The sequence below is a fragment of the Nannizzia gypsea genome, genomic scaffold (assembly GCF_000150975.2).
Source record: "Nannizzia gypsea CBS 118893 supercont1.2 genomic scaffold, whole genome shotgun sequence".
In the NCBI taxonomy this organism is placed as follows: Eukaryota; Fungi; Ascomycota; class Eurotiomycetes; order Onygenales; family Arthrodermataceae; genus Nannizzia; species Nannizzia gypsea.
Window position 1 is genome coordinate 2,695,252 of NW_003345200.1, and position 16,223 is coordinate 2,711,474.

Genomic DNA, 16,223 nt, shown 5'->3' on the forward strand with positions numbered 1-16,223 from the left:
GGTATATATATTTCCACAGAGGCAGTTCAATGGTGTAGTACCTTCATGTCGAACATTCCTGGGCTAGGAGCCTTCTCAAATGGGGGGTCTTGTGTTCCCTGCTTGTAGAGGGCATAGAGCTAGACATCGCGAGCATAGGTATTAGCAGTCCGTTCCGCTCACAATATAACGATATTAGGAGGTGGGAATACCTTCAAGAGTTCGTCATTGCTTGGCTTAGCGAGGAGTCTTCGGCTGGCCTCAGCAGCAGCTTTGAAGTCCGTATCAGACATGGCTATATTCAGGCCCTTTTCTCCCTTTTTTCTGGCGTGAACCCGGGTGTTGCTAATGCGTTGTTGGCTCGGTAAGAGAGCTATCCGTTCAAAAATGAGGGGTCTTCTGCTCAATTAGTTAGCTCACTCAACTAGGTAACTGAACACTCGTTGTTAGGTGTTCTTCTTCTCTCACTACCAGCGGCCTACTTACTCTTCTATCAGGCGTCTCTTTTCTTCTTCTCTGCGTCTGTTCTTCACTTTTTTCTGTCTGTTGTTTTGTCTGGCGAGAAGAGGGGCTTCGCTTTTGCATTTATAGATGTTCCGCTCACGGATCACGGGAAAAGAAAGTGGCCCTAGCGCCAGGACTTTGCTGGGCGGAGTTACTCGGAGTTACTTCACCGCACGCCAAAAGTGATAAGAGCATGAAGTCACTGGAAGTACTCCGTGATAACTCGCATTGCGTCATGGGGGGCAGGGATAGCAGACGTGGGAGCGTCTGGGAACACGGTGGCCTTCAGGTCCAAGGGACGGGACAGAGGGGCCATAGCCGTGGAAGCTCGCACCTTGCAGAAGAGTGCAGCGCCAACACCATTTGCGCTCTTCTCTTTTTTTCTTTCTTTCTTTTTCTTGAGTCTCTTTTCTACCCTATGCAGTTTGAAGTAGCGAGACAATCATGACAAACAGTTGCAGACTGTTTGCGTGTGGTACAAATGAAATAGTTACCTCTTAACTATTTCCCACGTATATTGCAACTTCTATTAATATCATACCAACAGCCTACTAATAAGCGCTAGCGTTTGCTGACTAACATAGGTTAGGCGACTGCTTAGTCATGCGCCGTTTATTTAACACTGGAATCAACATCAGGGCCGCTGTTTGAACCTGGATTGAATACATTTCCCGCGAGGCATTTGCTTTCTGAAGGATAATAAAAGTCTAACATATGAACAGACTGTGTGCTGAATTTCAAAACATGCGCCAACCCAACTGACTCCATAAATATGCAGCATATGCAACAAAAGATATAGTGGAAGGAAAGCCACTCGGAGTCTACTCTGTACAAAGGGAATAAAAGAGGAAACAAAGGCTTGCGTAGACAGCAGAATGAAGGGCGAAATGTGCATAGAAGAGAAAACAAAAGGGCATACACTTCGTTAAGACGTCAAGGGGGCGTATAGCTTACCAGTCAACGGCCCATCCGTTCTTCCCCAGAAAATCTTCACAGGCTGCCTTGAGTGCATAGTTCGGTCGGAGGTCGCTGGTGGTCATTGGTACACGAGTTATGGGGTCAACCTCAGACTGTTGTAGATGTTTCAAGATGCTTGTTCTTTCGAACGAATGACCTGAAGGCGTAACGACCGGATCATGCATAACTTCAAAAGTAATGTTGTCGATCAAGTGCTCCGGCATATGCTGTAGACAGGGATTAGTTAGCGTCTGCGCTGTCTTGCAGCAAATGTATGCGGACGCATACATCTTATGTGGGACGAGATATTTCAAGCAAAGGATGAAAAGAAAGATATGCAAAGAAATGCCGGGGAAGTAACATACCCTTTCCTGAAGCTCTGGATCCAGCGACGCAAATGCATCTCGCACATTCTTTAACTTTTTCTCATATTCTTCCTCCAATACCTTCTTGTCTTCGTCATATCCGACCTTGCCCATCTCACCTTTCTCAAAAGCGTCATGTAAAGCGGCCATTTCCGAGCGCAACTCTGCTTCCATCAGGGCCTCCACCTGCTTCAGAGTCTCATTACGTTCTCTAATACGCGCGGTTTCCTTTGCTGCCCATATACTTTGCTTTGCGCGAAGTATGATCCTCGACAGAGGTTCGGAGTTGGGATTCTTTGTCTCAAGACTGGTCTTGTATGCAGCAAGAGCGATTTCAAGCGCTTCGGCAGGCCGCTGCAATGCCAACAGCGCCTGGGAGAGGTAGTAATTCGACTTGACGGCTGCAGCATTCTTGGGTCCGTAGAGATCCACGGCGATTCTTGAATCGTGTTCTGCTCCGTCCCACAACCCGAGCTTTATTCGGACGAGGGCGCGGTTATTAAAGAATGTCGGATCGTTGGAGTTTTTCTGAATTCTAAAGACGGGGCTTATTAGCATTGGTGTTTCGTTGGATCAGGGGTTACTGTCAACCAAGGAACTGCCATACGCTTGGGAGTATAACTCCTCCGCGCCCTCATAATCCCCCTCCTTAAACCGTTCATTGCCCTTAGCCTTTAGCTCGTAAGACATCGCTGATCACTCGAGGTACCTGGCTGCCTATTTCCAAGCGCGCGGGCGTATGAGAGAAGGCGAATAGTCTTCGGGTTAATGAAAGTTCGTAGTTTGTAGTAAAAAAAAAAGCGCTGCGCTAGAAGATGATGTTTGATAATACTAAAAGAAGAGTCGTAATATTATAATGTCTAGAGCTAAAATATGAAGTGCAATCAAAGACAAACGAAAGATAAGGATAAAAGAGAGAACTACCAGGCTGCATTTGCACAAAGAGCAAAGCGCTCATCGCTCCGCCCACGGCTGGCGTCTTTTCCCCTTCTGGATGTTGAAAGAAGCGGGTGGAAAGCTTGATTAGTCAGAGAGGCACAAAATGATCCCGATGCCGAGGCAGCAAGACCCGCCGGAGATAAGGGCGAGGAATACATAATGCCGAGAGTGCAGTATATAAAAACAGAATAGGGAGTGCGAGTATATTATGGAGCTAATGTTTCATAAAGACTAAGATAAAAGGGTATAGAGCATGTAGAATTCATTAAGTCTTGTTAGGGAAATCAGCTGGTGCGGCTGAAGAGCTGGCAGCATTCACAAGGGGCATATCAGATTGAACCATATAAGTGCCAGCAGCTCAGGATGTTCCCTTATCGGGAGTATCACCTAGCTTTGGCTGAAGTAAATGTGAAGATGGAGTCTTCCCGTTTCCTTCCTGCTCTTCCGCGTCGGAAGACACCTTTGACGAGCCAGACAGCCTTACGGGAAGGTGACCAGCTGCAACCAGCCAGTCTTTAGTCAAAGCATCCTGCACGGCCCGGCTCTCAGGGTACTCTAAACTAGCTGCAACACGTCCAACACTCGTATCATTCAAGAGCTTCTTCAAACGTGTAAATGGATGCCCATCGCCCATTGCCATAACGAGACTTGCAAAGAGGAACAACACCCAGGAAACAAGGAAGAGTATGGCGGGAATCGCAAATCGTAGGTCGTAGGTCACCTTTCGATCATAAGCCCTTACAGTTCGAGTAAATGGCCCATCCCCTGTTACACTGGCTCCTGACAACGCACTTCCTCTCATGTTGGTGCCGACAGTATTGCTGGTCATGATATCTGTCCAGATAAGACGTAGAAGCTTAGAGGCATCATCTGGCGTCTTTGATAGATTACGCCACTTATTCCCAAGGCCAACATTGCTTGTCCCAGAGTATGAGATATAGTCGTCATTAAACTTGCTGAAAAAGTCGTTGGTTAACAACTTTCCCATAATCCCATATGGCATGGACACTCCCGCAAGGTTATCCCGAGGTCCGGTAAAGGAAGATAATGTGAGAGTGTAATAACTGAAAGGCAGGTAAAACGAAGGGGCGCGAGTAAAGTTATAACCAGGGGTTTCCTTATATGAATCATCAACGATCCCCCAAAGTGGACCTGGGAAGGCGCCTTCAGACCCTGGGTGCCACCAGTCTTCCAAAGCCCAGAGCGGGTGATCGTCTGGGTTAGAGTACTGCTTGTCTTTAATATTCTTCACAGCAAGAGACTCCAACGAGGCCGTTCCATTCATCACGAAGGAGACAGTTTTCACTGAAGACTTGACGGCACCGGCACAAATGTATATTGGTTTCCTCCATTTTGATCCAGCCTCTTTGAATAGTGGATTTCCTCCATCTACTCTCGATGCCGCTCCGAAAAATTGTCCACACTCAACGTTATACTCGTTTTCGAGGGAGGCATCATTATACTGTCCAAGACATCTACCTTTGAGCTGAGTGAAGAGTCCAATGGTCCACCAATAAAGATTATCACTAGAGCTCTGAATAGTACGGTTGCCCACAGTCAAGGTTCCATTATTGTCGAATGAGATGCTGGGTAAATTTAGCCAGGCACCACTTAGAGACTCAGCCTCAATATCCGATGTCACAAAATATGGTACTTTACCAGCAATGGGGTAGCGTTGTCCGCGAGTAACATTGAAGCCATATCCCACTACACTGGTATCCCCATCTGTAAGATTGTACGTAATACCAGCAAGGAAATTGTTAAGCCAAGCTGATCGATCTGCCCTAAGTTGAGGGTCCGGAGATGTATAAGTGATGTTTGGCCAGCCATTATAAGGATCTCCATGTCGCAAATCGGAAAAGCCGCCTTCATCTACGAGTTCTATTGAGCGAATAGGTGGAGAAAAGGTTCCATTTCGGGTATCAGCTAGAGTGAGCTCATATGTGAGGTTGGTATTGACACAAGAAATCTCGGGTTCAACCCATAGAATATCTTCATCCCACTCAGCGCCAAAAGGCATTCCAGAAGGCATGCTATGGTTCCGAAAACCAATTCCGCCAGAGTGCATATCAGCGATCAGCCCTTCAACCAAAGTTATATCGTCTCTTGAAATTAAGGATTCAAGAGATAGTAACTGGCCTCTAGGGTACGGTTTGTGGCCATCAAAGTATTCAGAAGTATATGGCAGCCAAAACCGGTACTGGATATCCAGTATCCCCGCTATGCTTGATTTCTTGGAGGCGCTTGAAAACATCTCCGTGATATTCTTGGGGATCCTCGTGGTGGCAGTAATGTCGGGGTTTGCAGATCGGTTCCAGGATCCCTGGTTAATAACTGCTCCAGGAACGATGGCCCCAGGGCACTGAGTGGTCCTGACAAGACAGTCTCGAGACAAGGGCATATCAGGACGAGCTATCGTATTCCTGCCAAAACTAGAGAGATCAGGCGCATAGCGGAAGTTCACATCACGATTTTCTGCTGGACGAATTTGGTCACCGAGTCCTAAAGGCGTCACAACTCCAGATAAAACACCAAGAACTGCCAGTCCAATGTTGGTATAGGCCAAGGTTGAAACACTCCAATAAACATGTTTTCCAGCAACAGAGTCTGCTTGAAGTATGCTCGGCCATAACGTCGAATGTAGCTGACGGGCAAGCACCGACCTGTCGCAACGATTGTTAGAAATATAGGAGGAGAAAGGCGCGGGTATGGTAGTAAATGCTTAACAGTCATCCAAAGCTTACCAGGATGCCGCAGATAGCTTATCGCTAAGACGGTGAGCCAGCACAATAGCTAGAAGCAGTGGGAACGTGGCCGTGACTATGCAAGGGGTGCAAATTAGAGAACTGCTCTAGAGATGATGGGGTGGTCAATCATATGTACTTACGAACAAAATTTCCAAACGCTATTAGACCGGAAACCCGGCCAACTGTCAGCGTTGTGATGCCTTCCATATTATTGCACAAAGCTTCTAGTGATCTTTAATCCCACTCACAACCCCCTGGTTGTCCTTTTGAGCAAAGAGCCCGAGCAAATCCCATGGAAAACGAGGCTCTTTAGGAGAAAAGTCGCCTCCTCCTATTTGTGTCTCTCTCACGAGGTTTTGGTCCACCCGATGCCGATCAGGCCATCATTGGCCTTGGACCAAGACTGGAACCTCATTGCGATTGCATTTCAATTGGAAGTTGTTATGTATCTCTCAAAAACAATATGCACTCCAAATAACGAATACTTAGAGCACGCGCGGTACTGAAATATTTATATGAGTACTCCATACAGGGTATAGAGTAGCACATTCTGTCGTAGCGCCCAAACATGAAGCTGCTACCAGCAACAAACAGATCAAAAGATTGTCTTCGATACACATCGGTGTGGTTGTGGTCAACAACGCCTCGTATTGAGCCGCCCTGACGACTAGAAAAAAAGGTGTTGTTGTCTTTGCGTTATTTGGTTTAGTCTGCATTATATAATATTCTTATATAAGCAGTAGCAGGAAGCTCACCTGATTTCTTGGCAACATTATCTTCCCACGTGATAATTTTAATATCATTACATAATCAGGGGTCTTGCCAATATCCGGCAGGGGAGAAACCTTGAAAAAGGGCCTGACCATCCGTCATCAAACATCGTCTTCGTCTTTCTTCTTATTCTGACAGCTCCTTGTTGGCCATGTCGAGCTGGGACTACCATTTAATACTCTGCATCCCCGCTTATATTAGAGAGAAGACAACACGCGTCGCTCTCTACTGAGCACTCCGTACAGGGGTCGGGGAAGCAGGTGACTGTCACAAATCTTCGCTTCGCCAGAGCGCTGAGAAGTTTAGTCGCGTACTATTTTTAAACTACGACTCGACTCGGCTCGGCTCGACTCAAGCCAGCGTGGAAATGGCGACGGGGCGAGTCGTGCAAAGCCAGCTTTGGGACGCGGGAGCTGGGAAGTTTAAGCCATGGCTCGCTGGGTCGGCCACATCGACATCCGGGAGCCAAAAGCCACATCAGGGGGAGCACCGCTAGCAAGGCTTGTGGAAGGTGCTTGACGATGGTTAAACAAAGTGGTGGTTAAACAAAGTGGCCTAGCCCACTCGATAATTGAGCTTTAACTGGTGGGGTTGCATGCGCAGCTGTGTTGGGTGCATAAATAATCCAAGGCTAGCTGTACGGAGTAGCAACAAGCGAGCTTTGAGGGAAATGCTCGCATTTTCCATAGATGGGGCTCTTGAATCACGAATCATTTAGCGAACTCTTAACGTTTGAAAGGCGTTGAGGCGGCAGTGGCTGGCAATCTGCAAGGAGAAGCGAGATATCCAACCGCTTTAGGGGGCACAGGCGTCTGGTATATATAAATAGCTATATATACATGAGAGCTAGCCTTGCCTGGCATTTATTTTGTCCTCTTTACTCCGTATATTTCTATGAGAATAACCATCGTTGGAGGCTGAGAGGAGTTTCCTTTCTAAAGGATTAGCAATGGTTTCGAGTTTTATTGCTACCACATTGGCTGTTGGTCACAATGCTGTCAAGTCGATACTCTTCCGAATTGCAGGCGTCTGCTTGCAAATTGGCGTTTTTAAGCTCTTTTCTCTTCTCGCATCAGCCAAAAACGCTTTCACAGCCTATCTAATGTTTACAGAAGACTACATCCAGAGAACACTATTTGTCTTCTCTCGCGGCTTCACACATCAGTCTATCCTTGTTTTCTGCTTTACTATGCTTTTACTCACCTCTGGACTGTACGACACTTTACTCTGGGGCCTTGATTTCCCCGGATATATTTCAATCAAACGAAATGTCACCGCTTCCACACTTAAGGGTCATTTGCTCAAGAGGCCTGGGTACGTGGTATTCTCCTCTACAAGGCCAGAGGATTTCGACACCCTTGACCGTCATTTTACAGATAGCATGAACGCAAATTTGTTTCAGTCAAATCTTAACTTTTCGTTGACTGGCAACGTCGACCTGGGCAAGCCAGAGCCTGTCCCTCCAACCCAAAAATTCAATCTAGCGAAGAACATCGGGCCGCGTATATGGCTGGACAACGAAGGATTTTCAGTTTCACCCGATACCTACGTCACCACCAGCTCGATATCCAATCTTGAGACAAAAGAATACTACATCTGTCCTTGGGTTCCTCTAACGGAAGGCGAATCTGCCTCGTGGGAATGCTCCTTTGACAATATCCATGCGGACCAGCTTGCAAGAACTCCGCTTGGCCAACCAGAAATCCATTGGGATGATGTTACAGATCAGAATTATCTATCAGAATACATGCGAGCGAACCGAGAAGATAACCCTTGGTCCTTCCTGGGTACAGGAGGCGACACCGCCATGATGAAACAGATGTTCACTGTCACCAAAGGGCGGAGAAGACATACCTTCCTGGAAAACGCGATGAAAATATCAGCAGTTTACGATCACGAACAGCCTTTTCCAAGAGACTCGGTATACGATTTGGTCAAGCGGTCCTGGTCTCTAGATCCAGCTCAGTGGGATGATCCGTATATCACCAAAATCACCGAAAAGATCCAACACGGCGTATCTAATAACACAAGTTTCCAATTTGGCTCTGTTCAAAAATCTGGAAACAACACCGTCGTTCAGTTCCATTACGAGTACCTGAACTTGCTCGCAACGAAAGACGTAGTTGTGTTTTCACTATTCCGTATATCGTTGGTCAATATCACCCTCATTCGTTCGGACACGCTGCCTGAACCTGTGAAGCCTTTAGAGGCCTGTGATCACTACTACCACAACCGTGCAACAGGAGGGAAGGTATATGGTACCTCGTGCTATGAACAAGGGAAGACAAACAAAACCGGAGCTCGGTTCTTCGGACAAATTGATAGCTCCTCCGTTCTCGTCATTGGCGGGACTCTTGGAGACGGCAGCACCAACGTTAGCTCTGTGGCACTCAACCAAAGGGGCTTTGAATGGGCTGCAAACAATTCGGAGAAACTGGATAATCTTGTCCTATCAAGAGGCTACATAATGGCCATTAACCCGGGCCTGGTCACATTGGAAACGAGCAAGGTGCAGGCGGCTATGTCACCGCTTCAAGTTCTTCTAGTTATCCTACCTATTATATTCTGTGCTGCTGTTTGGGTATGGCTATGGCTTCTAGTAGATCCTCACTACTCCAATTCGCTTCTTGCCAATCTTTATGCGACGACGAACATTGGGGATACGGATACTAGTGCGGATCCGGGTTATATCCACAAGATGCCTGATATTGGTTTCGTCACGAATGATGGAAAAGTTCAGATGGCTACTTCAACAGGAGTCTTTATACACAGCCATTCGGAAACCGTGGGAAAGGTGAATATGGAACAGCAGCAGACAGATCCACGGGGTGTTTATGCGCCCATTCAGAATCCTTAAATGTTACAATTATCGAATGTGATAATAATATGGATACTCTATATCCTACATCAAAGTAATCAAGCTAATTTTCAGTCTCCCTCAACCTACCACGACAAAAAATATGTGTATATCTAAAAGATAATGTTGCATGCATTACTCGAGGCTCTCCTCAACTTCCCGGACTACCTTTTGCACGCCCTCAATCTCATGCGCAAACCGACCCAGGAACATGCCATCCACGGCTTTCCCTAGCCCCCCCTGGCCCCAAAGCCCAGGTCCTGCACTGCCTCCATATATCACTCTGACCTCCCCTTTACTTGTCCCACCGCGCACTCTATCAATCACAATCCGTATCCCCTGAACCACAGCAGCTATATGGTCAACACCAGCGGGAACTGGCTGCCCAATTGCCCATACAGGCTCATAGGCAAAGATACATGGCGCATCCTGCGGAATCGCATCCAGCACCGCTCTGACCTGAACTTCACACTCCTTTACCGCCACTCCAACAGCCTCTGACATCACAGGCCCTGGGACGGGTATTTCGCCCACACAGACAAGTGGGACCATCCCCTGCGCGCTGACGGCTGCAGCTTTCCGACCGACCTGTTCGTCTGTTTCCTTGAAGATTGCCCGACGCTCTGCATGACCTAGCTCAACAATTGACACGTTCATCGAGCGTAGACTGACAGGAGACACTTCCCCTGTATATGGGCCCGCAGTCTCCCAGAAGCAATCCTGGGCCCCTAGCAGGAAGGAAGGTTGTTGCGACAAGGATTCGGGGACAGGGCCTGTCGTCGACTGCAGCGTATCAAACTGTTTGGTGGTGAACTCCTTGATCACCTCGGAACATGGATATACAGTTAGAAAGTCCGGGACGAGGGCGAGTAGAAGTTTTGATCTGTTTCTTGCGCAGACGATCTCGTTCCGTGGCTCCAACAAAGCTCGTAGGTATTCCAGCGTCCGCGAAGGGGTAAAATACATCTTCAATGAGATTATTAGGAGCGTCTTGGGGAGTGCTGGGTATGTCACCCCTGATGCAGCGGAACTGGCCATGCTGCTGTCTCTCTATCCTTGCTTCCTCAGTGTTTCTCTCTCCGCGCAGCCTGAGGACCATCCGAGTTGTCCAGTCTATAACTTAGGTAGTTAACTAACTAAATAACTAGTTAGCTATAACAAGTCACATCCTCTAGCGGCAAAGCTCCCAGCTGCCATCGGCGTCGCTCCGGCTTCCCTTTTATAACTACGAAGCTGCTGCCGGAACAAGCTTTATCGATAAGCGGTTTTACTTGATACGGTAACCCGGTGGCCATCAAACACCAAGTCTTTCTCTTGCTTTGCCGGCACCTTTTGGCGTTTGCGAGATGTCGCTGTTTGTTGTCACTGGTGGCTGAATCTTCCCCTCGGGCAATGATGTGAGCTACTTGCTTTAATATGGCGGGTTGATGTAGGGCTCCACGTCCTTTGTCCGCTGGCCAAATGAGGAGCCTGTATCTGCTTTACCTATCAGCATTGCCCTTTGCCTCCATAACCATGAACTCGGCCCATCCGCGGTATTTGTCCGGTGGTACAGATTATATAACAGCCTGGGAGAGCGAGTGATTCTGCATACGCCTTCCGATGAAGCGTCAAGGTGGAGATGGGATTGTCATCACAATCTCCATACCACTCCACCATCAGGGTGTAATTGAGAGAACGGATCCAGGACGGCTATTTTTCGTCCTGGGATGATGGAGACAAGTATCACAATCTGACCCGTGAGAAAGGTGACTGTCAAATGGTTCTCTACACAGGCTGATCCGAGGGCATGTTACTGGCTCAGATATAAATATGGCCAACATTCCCTCTCTGTCGGTCCACAATTATCACATTACCATACATCCAAGTCACCTTTGAATCAATTAGAAAACAGTACCACTCCGATTCGAAATCGAATACCGAACGCAATCTATCAGAATCCCTGAAAAATGGCTGCCTCACTCCCACCTCTCCGCATTGCCATGTGCTGTGACGATGCCGGCCACTCCTACAAGGAAGCCATCAAGGCCCATCTCGAGAAGAACCCTCTCGTTGCTTCGATAACAGACGTCGGTGTCCCATCTCCCACCGACAAGCGAGCATACCCTCACGTCGCCGTCGAGGCCGCCCACTTGATCAAGGACGGAAAAGTTGACCGCGCCCTCATGATTTGCGGCACTGGTCTCGGAGTTGCCATTGCTGCCAACAAGGTGGCCGGCATCAGGGCTGTCACTGCTCATGACCCCTTCAGCGTCGAGAGATCCGTCCTCAGCAACAACGCACAGGTCCTCTGCTTCGGCCAGAGAGTCATCGGTATCGAGCTGGCTAAGAAGCTGGTAGGCGACTGGCTGACCTATAGATTCGACGAGAGCAGTGCCAGCGCAGAGAAGGTCAAGGCCATTGGAGAGTACGAGGCCAAGTTTGGTGAATCAAAATAAAATGAACCGGATGTCATAACTCTTCTCTCTTCGGCACTTTTTTCTTTTTGGATAGACACTGGGATATTTTTTTCATTCCCCTGCCTTCATATGTTATGAATTAGCATGTAGCGCCTGAAACGCAAGTATTAAAGCAAGCCTGGTTAGGCGTTTGAATTCCATAAAACTTATACACCATCTGCGTGTGAATATCGCTTCTTTTCCCCCTCTCTTCCTTCTTGTGATGCTTGTAGCCGGTCAAGGTTGTGTCTTATATAGAAGAGTTTAAGGACCCATGGCAGAGTCGAGTCAAATTACGTAATGACCTGGTTTTGGTGGTCCACGAACTGCGACAAAACAACTCGGAACATCACTCGTTAACTACAAGACAACAAACAGAACCCAGAGACATCTAGTTTGCTGATGAAGTTATAGCTAACTTACAGCTCTCTTGCAACAAACATGATTATAAAACAATTGCGCCTTGGCGCAATGCCAATGGCGGGATCCCGCGCCGCCTCATGCTCTTGCTCACGAGCCCGCATAATAAGGAGCTACTCCCTCCCCCAAACCCATTCTCTTCGTTCGAGCTCCAGAAATGCGTCTACCGCTGCAAGTGAAACCACGGCGAACACAATTATAAATACGGCACCGCAGCCAAAACGAAAATCCAGGGGCATTGTTTGGACTACACTCATGGTGCTTGGGTTGGGTTGCGGGTATATCTACATCACAGACACACGAGCTGGAGTACATCAATGGCTAGTACCACCCATGTTGCGATGGATATATCCAGATGCCGAAGATGCCCACCATTTCGGAGTGGACATGCTTAAGTCACTATACCAATATGGTCTGCATCCGCGTGAGAGGGGGAACCCGGACGGAGATGGCAAATTGATGACCAAGGTTAGACCGAGTAGAGGCGCCGCAGGGCATTTTCCCGGCTGTCGAACCACACGCTCTCTACTGATGCTAACCATATGTTGATATAGGTCTTTGGATATACTCTATGCAATCCAATTGGTATTTCTGGTGGTCTTGATAAGGACGCGGAGATTCCATCCCAGCTCTTTGAGCTTGGGCCAGCGATCGTCGAGGTGGGAGGGACCACGCCTCTTCCACAGCCAGGAAACCCAAGGCCGAGAGTATTCCGTATACCGTCACAGAATGCGCTGATTAACCGATATGGACTCAACTCAAAAGGAGCAGATAACATGGCTTTACTCCTCAGACAGAGAGTCCGCGATTTTGCATACTCCGCGGGTTTTGGCCTGGGTGATGCCGCCGAACAACGAGTCCTAGATGGAGAGGCTGGTGTGCCTCCAGGAAGTTTGACAGAGGGCAAGCTTCTCGCCGTACAAGTGGCCAAGAACAAGACCACCCCAGATGGCGATATTGAAGCCATCAAGCGAGATTATGTCTACTGCGTTGATCGCTTGGCGAAATACGCTGATATACTGGTTGTCAACGTCTCCAGCCCAAATACTCCCGGACTAAGGGACCTACAGCGTGTTGAACCCCTAACAAAGATATTGACCGGCGTTGTCCAGGCGGCAAAGCGAGCTGACCGACAGACCAAACCATATGTGATGGTCAAAGTCAGCCCGGATGAGAACTCTGAAGAACAGGTTAACGGTATCTGCGATGCTGTGACCAAAGCAGGTGTCGATGGTATTATTGTTGGAAATACTACTAACCGTCGGCCCGAAGCTTTACCCAAGGGCTACTCCATGTCCAACGCAGAACAAAACACTCTTCTTCAAACAGGTGGGTTTTCCGGGCCTCAGCTAATCGACGGTACGGTGGCGTTGGTTGCCAAGTATCGTGCCGAACTTGACCGCCGTAGCACCCTTGCAGGCCCGGCAGTGGACGAAGAGAGTATACCAGCCACCGAAATTGCGGCTTCTCAGCCTCGAAAAGTCATCTTTGCTTCCGGTGGTATTACAAACGGTGTGCAGGCTCTTGCAGCAATCAATGCTGGTGCTGATGTTGCTATGCTTTATACCGGCCTAGTGTATGGTGGAAGCGGGACGATCACTAGGATGAAAGAAGAAATGCGAGCGGCTATAGGGTCTAACTAGGGGAGTTCATTTCAATAGCCCGCTGGTAATTGGCTTGTCTCTGGTCACTATATACTACTACTGCCTGCATGGTAGTGACTCCCTCAGTCTTGCCTTGTACACATATTTTGTAATGTACAATCAAAAGGATAGAAAAAAGTCTGCAGTCTAGGTCAATTGCTCTGCACTTGCATTAAAATATATATATATCGAGGTAGTGGTAAGGGGCTTGAGAAGTAGTTAGTTTATAGAAACAATGGATGTTAGTGCAGCAACTGGTCAGTATCAGAAATCTAGATCTGCTAACCCTTCTCCCTCAACGTACGCAAGACCATAGCATTCCCTCCTCACTGCATCCAAAACTTCCCTATCTCCATTCGTTAACATTTTCGAATATTCCTCCAGAATATAGATGTTATCCGTCCACACCTGTGCTTCCTGCTTCCATCTTGCGATATCTGCCTCCTTTTGCACAATGGAACCTGACCCATCCCCCTCAGATCTTTTCTTGATGTCGTTCTCCAGACGCGCGAGTTCAGTGTCTAGCTCGTCTTTCTTCTTCATCCACGCGACTCTTTCCCTCTCATTACTTTCCCGAGTCCCATCCTGGTTTCTTGCCTCATCAAGACGCTGTTCTTCCTTAAGCGCCAGGATTTTGCTTTCCAGTTCTCCAGTTGACTTCAGAAATTTCTCTACCTCCTTGTCCAAGGCATCTATTGTTTTCTCACGGGCTTTCTTCTCTTCACCACCCCACGCCCAGTACCAGTTTCCACTGCCAATTTTTTCCACATGGAGCTGGCCTTCGTCAATCAATGCTTGAATATGCTCTTTGACTTGCATGCCATTGATTGATGCTACTGGTGGGAGTGTTTTTTCCAAGTCCTTGAGAGTGTAGCATGTTCGTGATGCTTGAATGTAGGCCAGAATACGACGTTGCTTCTCCGCAGCTGATACACCAGCTTTTGGTGCCTAGTAGTATTGTATCGTTAGTATATATCTATTAGCCCACCTCACAGACGGTCAACTAAGGAAGGATTTTACAGGCAAGCCTAACCATGTCGACCGAGTACGTAAATACCACAGAGAAAGGTGAAGATATGTGATTCACAGAGTATGGGCGTAATAAGAAAAGTGATGTATTGGAGGTTGACGTCAAAAGTTGACGTTAATTTAAACTTGGTTCCTTTCCAGGCACTTTTCCGCATTAGGCTGGCGACAAAGTTCCCCACTGTCAGTGTTTTCCTCTTGTGGCGCGTGATATCACGATACTCGTGGAATGTAGATATAATAACCACCATGCCACTTATGGCTTAATTTATAGGTACATCACGCGAGCAAGCTTGAAGGCGTTGGTTTCTGATAGGGGTATCAGCTCTAGGGTAGGGAGCATCCTTCTCGCCCTTGGTATCATGTTCCGTTTCAACAGGGAGCAACTACGCGAATACAAGCGCGCAGGATACTCAAGTTCTTCTGGATATAAGGGGAAAAAAGTGGCTGATGTCTCGGGGCTTCTTTCTGGAAGTGTTTATGTGCTATATTCCTCCCAATAACCTCCTACTCAGAATGGAAATGCCTGTAATATCCAGCCACTTTAGTATCACCATAAATCAAGGAGAAGAGATCGGTAGAAATGGCCTTCAGTAAATACTGAAAGGCATCATTGCAAGCCTTATTAATGGCAATGCACCAATGCCTAATGCCATCTATCACAGTACGTTGGTGCCAAGTATGATGGTCAAGTAGCTGGTTTCTTCGAAGTTGACCGTGTCGCTGACAGACTGCTTAAACGCCGGCGCTTTTTGCTCTTTCGCTGATATGCCAATGTTGTAGCATCATCGTTGAAGCCTCCGCTACCATAACCATCGATACGAGACCGCGTACTAAATGCGGAAACCGATGTTTCACGGGATCTCACAGAAGGTGCTCCTGTGGCACATTCAGGATCACAATCGCTGGATACTGTGCCCTCCACCAAGGCCATGTCTCCTGTTTCTTGGAGAGCCTCCACAGCTGCCTCTTCCAGCAAGAAACCCAGCGCAATCAAAGCGGTTTCGTCCATGCTACGCCACACCGACTGGCCACGATCAACCGTCCTATTTGCGTACAGGTCTGAAGTGTATGCATGAATAGCCTTGAGCAGGTCGGAATCCGGCAAGGGCTGGTCCTCAGGTATATCTTCGTTGGCAAAATAAAAATCATTTTCCATGTATCTTACGGGGGCGTTTTGTTTCCGAAATAAAACTTCTTCTGGGGAAACAGCTGGGAATATTCGTGTCGAAGAGGTGCCATAGTAGTCATTGGCTAGAGATGAAGATTTATTGAAAGTTTTATCGGTTGCTACGCGACCTTTCCAAGCTGTTAGCTGGTTTGAAGGTAATGTTTTCGTTTCTTTGATTTTGCTAACCTGCAACGGCATCATAAACATTCGCATGTCGGTACTTTGGGCCCCTCTTTTCGCCGGCATCTATATGCTGCCCAGGCCGGGCCGACTCGCCATCTATATCCATTGCGGCCGTGGACATATTGTGTTGTGAGCTCCTCTAGCTGCATCATCTTCTTCCTTCCGTTCTTCGTCCAAACGGCCAACCAGCAGCAGTAAATATAGCTTAGTCATCGTCTACGGG

At 47.8% G+C, this 16,223-nt stretch overlaps 9 protein-coding genes across 9 annotated transcripts in view; 3 read left to right on the forward strand and 6 right to left on the reverse strand.

The window, feature by feature from the left end:
• The window catches only part of MGYG_03036 (hypothetical protein), a gene marked incomplete at both ends in the record, with an annotated part of 596 nt that extends 324 nt beyond the window's left edge, over nucleotides 1-272 (reverse strand). Inside the window, 2 exons of the mRNA XM_003175464.1 lie at nucleotides 42-119; nucleotides 192-272. Of these exons, the coding sequence (XP_003175512.1) occupies nucleotides 42-119; nucleotides 192-272 (159 nt within the window). The remainder of the gene's footprint in view (nucleotides 1-41; nucleotides 120-191) is intronic.
• Nucleotides 273-1,433: 1,161 nt separating this feature from the next.
• Nucleotides 1,434-2,495, reverse strand: MGYG_03037 (U-box domain-containing protein; the record flags this gene model as incomplete). Its single annotated transcript, XM_003175465.1, has 3 exons — nucleotides 1,434-1,667; nucleotides 1,806-2,340; nucleotides 2,413-2,495. 3 exons carry the CDS (start codon nucleotides 2,493-2,495, stop codon nucleotides 1,434-1,436), a joined length of 852 nt encoding a protein of 283 aa, XP_003175513.1.
• Nucleotides 2,496-3,102: 607 nt separating this feature from the next.
• On the reverse strand, nucleotides 3,103-5,698 carry MGYG_03038 (hypothetical protein; the record flags this gene model as incomplete). The annotated part of the gene is made up of 3 exons (XM_003175466.1): nucleotides 3,103-5,407; nucleotides 5,489-5,564; nucleotides 5,632-5,698. 3 exons carry the CDS (start codon nucleotides 5,696-5,698, stop codon nucleotides 3,103-3,105), a joined length of 2,448 nt encoding a protein of 815 aa, XP_003175514.1.
• Nucleotides 5,699-7,211: 1,513 nt separating this feature from the next.
• On the forward strand, nucleotides 7,212-9,119 carry MGYG_03039 (hypothetical protein; the record flags this gene model as incomplete). The annotated part of the gene is made up of 1 exon (XM_003175467.1): nucleotides 7,212-9,119. The coding sequence occupies one exon, from the start codon at nucleotides 7,212-7,214 to the stop codon at nucleotides 9,117-9,119; it is 1,908 nt and encodes a 635-aa protein (XP_003175515.1).
• A 135-nt stretch (nucleotides 9,120-9,254) lies between these two features.
• Nucleotides 9,255-10,157, reverse strand: MGYG_03040 (triosephosphate isomerase; the record flags this gene model as incomplete). Its single annotated transcript, XM_003175468.1, has 1 exon — nucleotides 9,255-10,157. The coding sequence occupies one exon, from the start codon at nucleotides 10,155-10,157 to the stop codon at nucleotides 9,255-9,257; it is 903 nt and encodes a 300-aa protein (XP_003175516.1).
• A 911-nt stretch (nucleotides 10,158-11,068) lies between these two features.
• On the forward strand, nucleotides 11,069-11,557 carry MGYG_03041 (ribose-5-phosphate isomerase B; the record flags this gene model as incomplete). Its single annotated transcript, XM_003175469.1, has 1 exon — nucleotides 11,069-11,557. One exon carries the CDS (start codon nucleotides 11,069-11,071, stop codon nucleotides 11,555-11,557), a length of 489 nt encoding a protein of 162 aa, XP_003175517.1.
• A 477-nt stretch (nucleotides 11,558-12,034) lies between these two features.
• MGYG_03042 (dihydroorotate dehydrogenase) lies at nucleotides 12,035-13,620 on the forward strand (the record flags this gene model as incomplete). The annotated part of the gene is made up of 2 exons (XM_003175470.1): nucleotides 12,035-12,445; nucleotides 12,532-13,620. 2 exons carry the CDS (start codon nucleotides 12,035-12,037, stop codon nucleotides 13,618-13,620), a joined length of 1,500 nt encoding a protein of 499 aa, XP_003175518.1.
• A 264-nt stretch (nucleotides 13,621-13,884) lies between these two features.
• On the reverse strand, nucleotides 13,885-14,656 carry MGYG_03043 (hypothetical protein; the record flags this gene model as incomplete). The annotated part of the gene is made up of 2 exons (XM_003175471.1): nucleotides 13,885-14,558; nucleotides 14,641-14,656. The coding sequence occupies 2 exons, from the start codon at nucleotides 14,654-14,656 to the stop codon at nucleotides 13,885-13,887; spliced, it is 690 nt and encodes a 229-aa protein (XP_003175519.1).
• Nucleotides 14,657-15,334: 678 nt separating this feature from the next.
• Nucleotides 15,335-16,106, reverse strand: MGYG_03044 (hypothetical protein; the record flags this gene model as incomplete). The annotated part of the gene is made up of 2 exons (XM_003175472.1): nucleotides 15,335-15,936; nucleotides 16,004-16,106. 2 exons carry the CDS (start codon nucleotides 16,104-16,106, stop codon nucleotides 15,335-15,337), a joined length of 705 nt encoding a protein of 234 aa, XP_003175520.1.
• Nucleotides 16,107-16,223: the final 117 nt, after the last annotated feature.